The following is a 12195-nucleotide window of genomic DNA, read 5'->3' as shown; positions in this document are numbered from 1 at the left end:
CTTCGTTTTGGATCGTTTTGGAGTTATATTTTTTTTTTAAAAAGAATACCGGTCCAACCATAGCTCCGGGTCACCGGTTTTTATACTGACCCGGCCGGTTCAATCCGGTTCAAGGCGAGTCGATTGCATCCCCGATCCGTTGCTCGACTCGAACCGGTCAGGGGTCCGGTTTCCGGTTCAACCGATCAAACCGGCCGGTTCGAGCCGAGTCTGATAACACTGAGTATGACTCTAAATCCAAACACATAGTGTTCATTAAGAAGCACAAAAATTCTCCATGAAAAAAAAAGGAGCTTCAAATAGAACAATTATTAAAAGTTAAAAAACAAAAAAAAATTCAGTTTACTAAAAGCAAAAAAAATTTCAGTTTACTTAAAACAACCAAGCGTGGTCGTTCTGCCATTCCGTTCCATTCTTCCTCTCCTCTCTCAACCCTACCCTCTCCTCTCTCAACCGCCGCAACGATGACGACGCTGCGCGCCTCCATTTTCAGCCCCTCCGCGTCTGTAATTCCAGACCACGATTCAGGTACACACCACCGTAAACCAAAGCACGATACGCAGCACAACCTATAATTTTTTACAAAATTAATTACAATGGATTTATTGTTTTCTTTTGATTAGTCGAGAATGAGAAGGATTTTGCTTCACCGTTAAAGAAATTCAAAGTTGACAAGGATTTAGTAGGAGAAGAGCACACCACTGATTCCGGTACAAACCCTAAATCATATTTTCATGTTTTCTTTCTTTCTTATATATCTTGCCTGGTTTTGTTTTGTTTCTACATTCTTGTTTGGTGTAGATTCCGATCCTAAAGTAAACCCTAAATCATCTTGAGTGGCTGATTTGTCTGTTTTTGTTGCTGTAATTGTTGAAGAAGCTGCTGCCAATGAACTTATCTCCTTGGAGGCTTTCAAAATCTGGTGCAAAGTGTATGGAAAAGAATACCGTGACGAGAAGGAGAAACAATCGAGGTTCCAAAATTTCAAGAGGTCTCTTGAGACCGAGACCCCCTTCATCCCAGGTGCTCTGACTTTTCCGAGTTTGGCTGATCAAACCGAAAAAGAATTTCAGGAGTTTTGTGAAAAACATGACCTGCAGAAATATGACCAGCCGATGAATAATAGTATATCCATCAAACACATCATATATCTCAGAAACAAGTATCTAATCTCAGAAGGTACAAACCTGAATCATATTTTGAGTTTAATTAATTAATTAATTTCATGTTTTCTTTCTTTCTTTCTTATATATCTTCGCTGGTTTCCGTTCCAATGGTTTTCTTGTTTGTTTTCTGTTGATCAGTTGAGAATGAGAAGGAAGATTTAGTAGGAGAAGAAGACAACACTCCCGTTCCAATGTCACTAGGTTCCGGTACAATCCCTAAATCATATTTTAATTAATTTCATGTTTTCTTTCTTATATATCTTGCCTGGTTTTGTTTCTACATTCTTGTTTGGTGTAGATTCCGATCCAGTAAACCCTTAATCATCTTGAGTGAATTAATTTCATATATCTGGGCTGATTTGTCTGTTTTTGTTGCTGTAATTGTTGAAGAAGCTGCTGCTGCCAAGGAACTTGACTTCTTCGAGGCTTTCAAAATCTGGTGCAAAGTGTATGGAAAAGAATACGCTGACGAGAAGGAGAAACAATCGAGGTTCCAAATTTTCAAGAGGTCTCTTGAGACCGAGACCCCCTTCATCCCAGGTGCTCTGACTTTTCCGAGTTTGGCTGATCAAACCGAAAAAGAATTTCAGGAGTTTTGTGAAAAACATGACCTGCAGAAATATGACCAGCCGATGAATAATAGTATATCCATCAAACACATCATATATCTCAGAAACAAGTATCTAATCTCAGAAGGTACAAACCTGAATCATATTTTGAGTTTAATTAATTAATTAATTTCATGTTTTCTTTCTTTCTTTCTTATATATCTTCGCTGGTTTTGTTTCTTCTATGCTGATGAAGACAACACTCCCTTTCCAACCCATCTCTATTGATCCTGAAGGTAAACCTAAATCATATTGAGTTAAATTAATTATTTAATTTCATGTTTTCTTTCTTTCTTATATATCTTGGCTGGTTTGTCTGGTTTTGTGAAGTTCAATTCGTTGAAGAAAGCTCTTTTGAGGACCACCCGCAAGTCGTGCTAGGAGTTTTTCGGGTTTGGCTGATCGAACTGGAAAAGAATTTAATGAGTTTAGAGAATTTCATGCGTGTTGAGATTATGTCTAAGTAGCTGTTTGAATTTCAATTTTAAGTTGTAAGTTTGACCCTTTTTAATTAAGGTTGAATAAGTCCTTTTAATGTGAATCCAGCTGACACCCCAGAGCACAAATGGATCACCCTTTTTAGCTTGCCTCACTTAGTGTGATAAGAAGACTTTTGTGGTTGTTCTTAATAGTCATCGAACAAGTTATGATTTTAATTTTATTTTACATGTTGTGAGACCACCTATATACCTTTTACAGTTTGGTAGAATTGGAAAACAATGATTAGAAATCATTTGATTAGATTTGAGTGTGATTTTGTTTTATCATATATAACTAGCATACATTGGCTGTGTAAAAGAGCACTTGTAATATTTGCTCTGTTGATTGTTGCGACCAATCAATCATTTATAGAGCTGTACGTGTGGGTAGGAGGATCAATTTGACATGCATGACTGTCCATGTAAAACCGGTGGACTGAAATTTACATATAAGTTTTAGGGTTATAGAGGTTTTTTTATTGTATTTTTCATTTTTGAAACCATTGTTCATATCTGGAGATTAGTGTTGTGTTTCTTTTCAGTTCGGTCATCTAAAAGTACTTTCGGGTCTTATGTAACTTTGTGTTACTATGTTTGGCAAATTAAAAACCACATTTACCCAACCTATACCAATTTCCATCTCAACTCTCCAAATTGTCACTTTTACATTCATCCAACATACTTTCAACCCCAAACTCTATTTTGAAATCAAAGTATCTAAACATAAATCACATTACAACCAACCCACTTTGGTCCAAACTTTGTTTTGCAAATCTATATTCACTCGAACTCTGTTTTGCAAACACAACTTGAGCTTTTTTATGATGCATCTAGCAACCATGGAGGTTTTAACAACCAGGATTATGTTATTGATCTTTGGCGTAATACTATCAAATAGAGTTGAAAGAAATTCTGTAACCTGTTGTTTTTAGAGTTAACACTCAACACTTATATTATTAATATTTTTTTCAATTGTCTAACATCTGAATGTATTCTTAGAAGAAATCCTTGTATCCTGTGTCAGTTATTATTTCCATCATTATATATTGTTACATTATTGACGGTCATGGTAATCATAGTAAAATATTTTTTTTTTTGAACTTAATCATTGTAAAATATATTAGTCTAATTGAAATTTATAGTAACTATTAGGGGATTGTTATTCGGACTCCTCGATGGCTATTTAGACCCTGTTAAATTCGTAAAATCTGAAAAAGTCCTTTATAAAAAAAATTCCGCTCGCACTTTTAATGTGCGACCAAAACGCATTTGTAAATTGCGTCCATCACGCACTTCCAAGGTGCGCCCATCACGCACTTTCAACGTGCGTTTTGGTCGCACTTTCACTGTGCGAGCGGAACGCACATATTTTTATTTTTTCCTATTTAGTTTCTGGAAAGAATTTGGGACTGACACATCTTGGTTAAGGTAACAAGACCATTATGAGCTCAAATATGTAGTCAGAATCTTCAAATTCTTACTCCTAGTAGTTGCTTCACAATCAGGTGGGGTGCGGTTTGGAAAAGTAGACAGTTTTTTATGTCGGATGCTCAGGCGACGAACTGCAAAGTTGAAGAGAAAAATCAAATGACCGTAACTTAGCACCTTCTTCGAAGGTCCTAAGATTTGTGTAATTTAACCAAATTCCTTCATCTGATATTTTATTTTGAATTTTGAATTTTTTTTATTCCACCATAAATCTTTAAATATTCTGACTTGATTTACTGTGGAGTCTCATAATTTTTAAAAATCATCTGACATCAGTTCTGTACAATGTTGCAGCAATTCGCCATTTAAAAGTGTGTTTCCTTCGCACTTTAAAAGTGCGTTAACAACACACTTTTTAAGTGCGTGCACTTTAGAAGTGCGTGACGCACTTTAGAAGTGTAGGAGTAGTGTCGTAGCTCTGACCGTCATGCTTTCAGATTTGGGACAGGGTAGTTTCCTGCCGGTAGCTTTTTGTGTGGTTTCCTATGGTGATCACAGAGAGCTGGTTGGATTTAGGAGGTCTTTTCTTAGGCCGCTGGGCCAACTTGTTCTCAGTTTTTGAGGGATAGTGTTGCGGACACCGAACTTTACCTTGGTTTGTACATATTGCCTTCGGGCGTTACTTTCTTCCTGTCACCCGTCACTGGAGGTTACTTATGACGTGGTTTGTATTAGCGGGGCATGTATATATAGTTGTATATTAGTTTCTTTTATCTTTTGTTGAGGAGTTTATTGTTTTCTGTCTTTAGTTATATTGTCGAAAAAAAATAATTCACGTTTTTCCGCTTAAGTATTTCTTTTGGTTACTAAAGTGACGCCACCGAAATCGGGGTGTCACAAGGATTTAGGTTGTTTACTTCTTGATTTTATCTTAATTTATTTTTGATTTATTTTTAGAGTATTAATTAATTTTTATGGTATTTTTATTGAATTTCCGGATTTTTAATTAATTCAGGATTTTATGAGTTTTTATTGTGATTTGCTAGATTTTGATAGTTTTTATCTATATTTATTTTGTACCTTTTTATATTTTAGATTTGATTAGGATTTAGGTTGTTTATTTCCTGATTTTATCCTAATTTATCTTATTATTTATTTTTAGAGTATTAATAAATTTTTATGATATTTTTATTGAATTTTCGGATTTTTAATTAATTCAGGATTTTATGAGTTTTTATTGTGATTTGTTAGATTTTGATAGTTTTTATCTATATTTATTTAGTACCTTTTTATATTTTAGATTTGATTAGGATTTAGGTTGTTTATTTCATGATTTTATCTTAATTTATCTTATTATTTATTTTTGGAGTATTAATTAATTTTTATGGTATTTTTATTGAATTTTCGGATTTTTAATTAATTCTGAATTTTATGAGTTTTTATTGTGATTTGCTCGATTTTTGTAGTTTTTATCGATCTTTATTTATTACCTTGCTTCTCTCATGTGTGAGTTCTTTACATTTTTCGATTTCCTGCGCCTATTGGTTGATTTCTCTATCTTGATTTCTCTTCCATCGGTGGTTCTCCTTCCTCACTTGACTTCTCTCTTCCATATCTTTCTTCTCCATAAACTCCATCCCTCCAATCTTTTTCATTTTTTTCAAAAAAGATTGGTTCTTCGTCCTCATTCCCAGGTATAACTTCTGATTTCTATTTTACTTTATTTTATTTTACTTTACTTTACCTTTAACTTTCATTCACTCATGTTTGACTTCAAAGTCAATTTCGTTCATCACTTGCAGTGCCAATTTCAAATTCTTTTCTTCAGTTTTTTTTATAGATATTCCACCAAAAGAGATTCCAAAGGAAGCCATGGATGGTGAGTCCATTTTATATTCTATATGAAATTTTGCAATATTTTGATTTGTTTTTTATGTTTTCTGATTCTCCTTTGTATGTGTTTCTATTCTATATGTTCATTTTTCTTAATTTGCATCTAAAATCAGTGTCCTATGTTATAGGAGGTGAAACATTGATATGTGTTTTGTTTTGACTAACCTAATCATTGCCAGTGAAGTGGATTGAGGGAGTGAAAGAATTGAGGGGAGAGAAAGGAGAAGCTGAAGATTTTTTTCCTTGGAACTTTTTTATTTGGTAATTTTTTCTTTTTTCCTGCTTCTTGCACTGAGAAAATTAATTATTATTGTTGGTGCTTGCTGTTACAACTACAGAACTACATATCATGGATGAGATTTTACATCTTATCTTTGTTCGCTCAAGCTATACTATTGAGGTTAGGCTATTATAACTGTTGTTATCCTTTCTCATATGCTAAACGCCTAAACGAATGTTCCAACAATAAATTGATTTCCTTGGCTTCCATGGATTTTCGTACAAAAGCTGGTAGTCGGCAATCAGAAGCATGGTCATTACCACTCATATTAGAATCTAGAGACATGCTTAAAATGGTGGTGCGAGTGAGGGTGTTCCAGATGAAGTGGTTGAGAGGTGGTTGCTCTTTGACGGCGCTAAAGTGGATGAGCTTGCTCTGAGCGAAGACAGTGTTGTGGATACCGGTTTTGATGAAGAGGGAGTGGATTTTCTTTGTGCGACTTGAGCGAAAATAACTGGAACAAACCTTCACGCCAACGGTGGAGCAAGAGCGACAGCAAGTTCAACGGCGCAAGAGCTGCGGCGACGGTGGAGTAGGAGCAACGGCGGCGATGAGAGTGTGAGAGGAAATTTCAGAGAAAACTGAGACTTAGGGTTTTTGAGTGTGAATGGATTCAGAAGGAAGAGCATAGGTTTAGCTGTAAGGAGAAATAAGGTAAGGAGAAATCAGGGCACATGTGGCAAGTAGGGCCAAGGAGGAAGAGGTTAGGTTTGACACGTGTAAAATATCAAGTGAGAACTAATCTCAGAGTGACACGTCATTAACAAGGTCTTATCTTGCTCTCATTTCAAGTAAGCCACAAAACATGTGAGACCAGTACTCATGGAGGTTTTTCTCAGTCCATTATATGTATATATTCACCAGATAAGAGATAGAGATTGTGTGTTTGGTGTTGCACTGCTGTGATGCATATATAGTTTTACTGACTTAGTTCATCAATTCTATATCTATCTATCATCATTACATATATTAAAAGTCACTTTTCGAATGCAATATTAGATTTTATAATTAATCATTGTTCTACTATGGTTCAATCAATCAAACTTTAGTGTGATTGGAAGTCTTGCTTCATGAGTGTGTAATTATCACATTATGATTTAGTATCAGCATATGTTTTTGATTTGGTTATTGTACTTTCAACAAAAGTGCTGCATAAATCAAAGAGCACTCTAAAATGTCTATCAATCTCATTTCATGAGTTCTTGATTTTCTGTGACTTAGAATGCAGAGACTGCTGGAAGCTTCTGATTTGGAAGCAAGTTTCATTTTAATTAGAATGAGTTCATATTAATTCATGTTAAAGCTGGACAACAATCAGGAATAGCACCTAGGATTGCTGCTGATTTGGAAGCAAGTTTCATTTGATGTTTTAATTAGAAATAAATATTTTAATGATTTAAATTCTGAATGTGACACCTTCTTACTTCATGAAGTGCTTTTTCATATGATGCAGGTGAAAGGCACAGAGCCAAAGAACAGACTCTGATTGGAGTGAAAACATAATTTTCATATGATGTTAGGTACTGTGTGGAATTTGTGAGTGTGTTTGTGGATAATTTATAAGAAAAGCGGTGGTGATACTGAGGTAGAGAAATCTGAGAGAGATTTTGATGTAAATGGAGATTTTTCTTTCTTATGGGATTGGACTTTTAATCCTTATCCACGCAATTCGAAATTTCCATTATTAATACTATTATTTATGACACTTATGTCACTGACAAATAATAATTAGAATATGATGAAAAGTATATTCTTCATAATTGAGAATTAAGTAGTTGTTTTTAAGAGTCTTTTATGTATAACTCAGATGCAAACAGTATGCACTCAGCTATCACTTGAGCGCTAGAGAAAGTAAAGGGTGCATTACTATTCTGAATTTTTCTATTTGTGACAACGTGTTACTTCTTGAGGCTTGGCAAGATTGGTATTTCAATGTCCGGGGGTAACCGTTCATGAGTTTAGTTTTTTTTTCTGTTGGTGGCTAAATGTATTAGAAAGAGCCGTTGGTGCCTTGCTTTAGGAAGGTGTTGATAATGTAATTGGTGATTGACAATCATAAGGCTAAAAGCTTTTATAGGAGGAACATTTTAAATGAAAATACTTCTACATAAAAATAAATGTTAATAAGACTTCACTGGAATATTTTTTTGGTTAAAAAAAACATAATATAATATAGTTTGAAGTTAATTTTGTACTACATAATAATATAGTCCACTTTAATTTTTTTGTACAAATTATTATAGGAGTTAAATTCTCCTACGGGAAGGAATATTTTAACAACAAAGTACATTTATTGTTAAACCTAATAAAATATACATTTTATATAACTTATGTATTTTTTTCGTAACTTTTAAAATAATTTTAGGTGAAAATTTAGTAAAAGTTTTGTGAAAGTTTGAAGATTGTGTGATATTCGTCGTGGTTTTATTTTGTTAAGTGTTCATATTTATTTAGTCTCTTAATTTTAAAAGATAAAAAAATTGGAAATTTTCAAGTATATCAACTTTTTTTTTGGTATTTGCATCCGGTAACCGGTAACCCTTTGGATGCCGCCAAATTCGGGATTTAGTCACAGTTAAGGCTCCTCATCCCTTCCCCAAAGTGTATTGTGTGGGGATCGAACCCGATAGTTCTTCACACTGAGCTACCATATGAATATACATATCTAAATAATAAGAACAAAATTCGCCGTGCAAAGCACGGGTAAGAAACACTAGTATGACCAGTGTTATCAGACTCGACCCGAAGATCGACTCGGTCAGGGCACTGGGTCAATGGGTCACTGGTCTAACCATTGGGTCACTGGTTGAACCGTTTGACTCGGTTGACACTAAAAAAAATGAAAAAATTCATAATCCAAAGACAAGCTTTTAGCATCTCTATATGTCTCAAATCCAAAGTTTCAGAAAAATGAATTTCAAAAGTTTAATTTAAAGTTAGAGCTACAATTTTTTTTTCGTTCATATGTGTTTGACGTGAGCCCACACACAATGCAGAATATATATTATTTTTAATAACTACAAATGGGCCATGATGGAAACTTTTGGCCCAACTTTTTTTTTACCCAACTTATACTAACCCTAATATTTTCCTTTACCCTCATTTACACTTCTCCAATATCTAACATAAGAAGCTGCAGCCGCACAACAGATATGAGACATTGATGTTGCAGGGTGAGAAAGGGGCAAGATAGAGGAAATGGAAAAGAGACAAGGCCAAAACCGATTCATGAAATCCAAAGAAGAATCAACACACTCCGCTTTGCTTCTGTAACCATTCAACATTTTCAACAACTTAGTAGTCTTATCCTTGGTACTCTCCCCACAACCCACCTGAAGAAGAACGAGTAGCTTCTGAAAGACCCCAACTTGAAGCGCCTCAATCAACACCCATTCTTCAGTTTTAGAATTTTGAGCAACACCCCTTCGATCTGTTCTTCGTTTTGGATCGTTTTGGAGTTATATTTTTTTTTTAAAAAGAATACCGGTCCAACCATAGCTCCGGGTCACCGGTTTTTATACTGACCCGGCCGGTTCAATCCGGTTCAAGGCGAGTCGATTGCATCCCCGATCCGTTGCTCGACTCGAACCGGTCAGGGGTCCGGTTTCCGGTTCAACCGATCAAACCGGCCGGTTCGAGCCGAGTCTGATAACACTGAGTATGACTCTAAATCCAAACACATAGTGTTCATTAAGAAGCACAAAAATTCTCCATGAAAAAAAAAGGAGCTTCAAATAGAACAATTATTAAAAGTTAAAAAACAAAAAAAAATTCAGTTTACTAAAAGCAAAAAAATTTCAGTTTACTTAAAACAACCAAGCGTGGTCGTTCTGCCATTCCGTTCCATTCTTCCTCTCCTCTCTCAACCCTACCCTCTCCTCTCTCAACCGCCGCAACGATGACGACGCCGCGCGCCTCCATTTTCAGCCCCTCCGCGTCTGTAATTCCAGACCACGATTCAGGTACACACCACCGTAAACCAAAGCACGATACGCAGCACAACCTATAATTTTTTACAAAATTAATTACAATGGATTTATTGTTTTCTTTTGATTAGTCGAGAATGAGAAGGATTTTGCTTCACCGTTAAAGAAATTCAAAGTTGACAAGGATTTAGTAGGAGAAGAGCACACCACTGATTCCGGTACAAACCCTAAATCATATTTTCATGTTTTCTTTCTTTCTTATATATCTTGCCTGGTTTTGTTTTGTTTCTACATTCTTGTTTGGTGTAGATTCCGATCCTAAAGTAAACCCTAAATCATCTTGAGTGGCTGATTTGTCTGTTTTTGTTGCTGTAATTGTTGAAGAAGCTGCTGCCAATGAACTTATCTCCTTGGAGGCTTTCAAAATCTGGTGCAAAGTGTATGGAAAAGAATACCGTGACGAGAAGGAGAAACAATCGAGGTTCCAAAATTTCAAGAGGTCTCTTGAGACCGAGACCCCCTTCATCCCAGGTGCTCTGACTTTTCCGAGTTTGGCTGATCAAACCGAAAAGAATTTCAGGAGTTTTGTGAAAAACATGACCTGCAGAAATATGACCAGCCGATGAATAATAGTATATCCATCAAACACATCATATATCTCAGAAACAAGTATCTAATCTCAGAAGGTACAAACCTGAATCATATTTTGAGTTTAATTAATTAATTAATTTCATGTTTTCTTTCTTTCTTTCTTATATATCTTCGCTGGTTTCCGTTCCAATGGTTTTCTTGTTTGTTTTCTGTTGATCAGTTGAGAATGAGAAGGAAGATTTAGTAGGAGAAGAAGACAACACTCCCGTTCCAATGTCACTAGGTTCCGGTACAATCCCTAAATCATATTTTAATTAATTTCATGTTTTCTTTCTTATATATCTTGCCTGGTTTTGTTTCTACATTCTTGTTTGGTGTAGATTCCGATCCAGTAAACCCTTAATCATCTTGAGTGAATTAATTTCATATATCTGGGCTGATTTGTCTGTTTTTGTTGCTGTAATTGTTGAAGAAGCTGCTGCTGCCAAGGAACTTGACTTCTTCGAGGCTTTCAAAATCTGGTGCAAAGTGTATGGAAAAGAATACGCTGACGAGAAGGAGAAACAATCGAGGTTCCAAATTTTCAAGAGGTCTCTTGAGACCGAGACCCCCTTCATCCCAGGTGCTCTGACTTTTCCGAGTTTGGCTGATCAAACCGAAAAAGAATTTCAGGAGTTTTGTGAAAAACATGACCTGCAGAAATATGACCAGCCGATGAATAATAGTATATCCATCAAACACATCATATATCTCAGAAACAAGTATCTAATCTCAGAAGGTACAAACCTGAATCATATTTTGAGTTTAATTAATTAATTAATTTCATGTTTTCTTTCTTTCTTTCTTATATATCTTCGCTGGTTTTGTTTCTTCTATGCTGATGAAGACAACACTCCCTTTCCAACCCATCTCTATTGATCCTGAAGGTAAACCTAAATCATATTGAGTTAAATTAATTATTTAATTTCATGTTTTCTTTCTTTCTTATATATCTTGGCTGGTTTGTCTGGTTTTGTGAAGTTCAATTCGTTGAAGAAAGCTCTTTTGAGGACCACCCGCAAGTCGTGCTAGGAGTTTTTCGGGTTTGGCTGATCGAACTGGAAAAGAATTTAATGAGTTTAGAGAATTTCATGCGTGTTGAGATTATGTCTAAGTAGCTGTTTGAATTTCAATTTTAAGTTGTAAGTTTGACCCTTTTTAATTAAGGTTGAATAAGTCCTTTTAATGTGAATCCAGCTGACACCCCAGAGCACAAATGGATCACCCTTTTTAGCTTGCCTCACTTAGTGTGATAAGAAGACTTTTGTGGTTGTTCTTAATAGTCATCGAACAAGTTATGATTTTAATTTTATTTTACATGTTGTGAGACCACCTATATACCTTTTACAGTTTGGTAGAATTGGAAAACAATGATTAGAAATCATTTGATTAGATTTGAGTGTGATTTTGTTTTATCATATATAACTAGCATACATTGGCTGTGTAAAAGAGCACTTGTAATATTTGCTCTGTTGATTGTTGCGACCAATCAATCATTTATAGAGCTGTACGTGTGGGTAGGAGGATCAATTTGACATGCATGACTGTCCATGTAAAACCGGTGGACTGAAATTTACATATAAGTTTTAGGGTTATAGAGGTTTTTTTATTGTATTTTTCATTTTTGAAACCATTGTTCATATCTGGAGATTAGTGTTGTGTTTCTTTTCAGTTCGGTCATCTAAAAGTACTTTCGGGTCTTATGTAACTTTGTGTTACTATGTTTGGCAAATTAAAAACCACATTTACCCAACCTATACCAATTTCCATCTCAACTCTCCAAAT

At 35.2% G+C, this 12195-nt stretch overlaps 1 protein-coding gene and 1 long non-coding RNA gene across 11 annotated transcripts; both read left to right on the top strand.

The window, feature by feature from the left end:
- The first annotated feature begins 398 nt into the window (after window positions 1-398).
- LOC130714609 (uncharacterized) lies at window positions 399-2455 on the top strand. Of its 6 annotated transcripts, none has more exons than XM_057564519.1 (7): window positions 399-528; window positions 624-710; window positions 880-1179; window positions 1305-1367; window positions 1557-1862; window positions 1971-2010; window positions 2105-2455. In XM_057564519.1, exons 1-6 carry the CDS (start codon window positions 465-467, stop codon window positions 2000-2002), a joined length of 852 nt encoding a protein of 283 aa, XP_057420502.1. In that variant the 5' UTR covers window positions 399-464; the 3' UTR covers window positions 2003-2010; window positions 2105-2455. The 6 variants fall into 6 exon arrangements, with proteins under 6 accessions (XP_057420502.1, XP_057420499.1, XP_057420503.1 ...); XM_057564516.1 differs by having other exon boundaries at window positions 1305-1373; XM_057564520.1 differs by having other exon boundaries at window positions 877-1179; window positions 1560-1862.
- A 7200-nt stretch (window positions 2456-9655) lies between these two features.
- On the top strand, window positions 9656-11742 carry LOC130714873 (uncharacterized). 5 transcript variants are annotated; one of them, XR_009011470.1, is made up of 7 exons: window positions 9656-9816; window positions 9912-9998; window positions 10168-10466; window positions 10592-10660; window positions 10844-11149; window positions 11258-11297; window positions 11392-11742. It is a non-coding gene; the product is annotated as an uncharacterized LOC130714873 (long non-coding RNA). The 5 variants fall into 5 exon arrangements; XR_009011473.1 differs by having other exon boundaries at window positions 10165-10466; window positions 10592-10654; window positions 10847-11149; XR_009011472.1 differs by having other exon boundaries at window positions 10165-10466; window positions 10592-10654.
- Window positions 11743-12195: the final 453 nt, after the last annotated feature.

Source organism: Lotus japonicus, chromosome 4 (assembly GCF_012489685.1).
Source record: "Lotus japonicus ecotype B-129 chromosome 4, LjGifu_v1.2".
NCBI classification, from domain to species: Eukaryota; Viridiplantae; Streptophyta; class Magnoliopsida; order Fabales; family Fabaceae; genus Lotus; species Lotus japonicus.
This window is presented reverse-complemented; position numbering and strand designations above follow the sequence as displayed.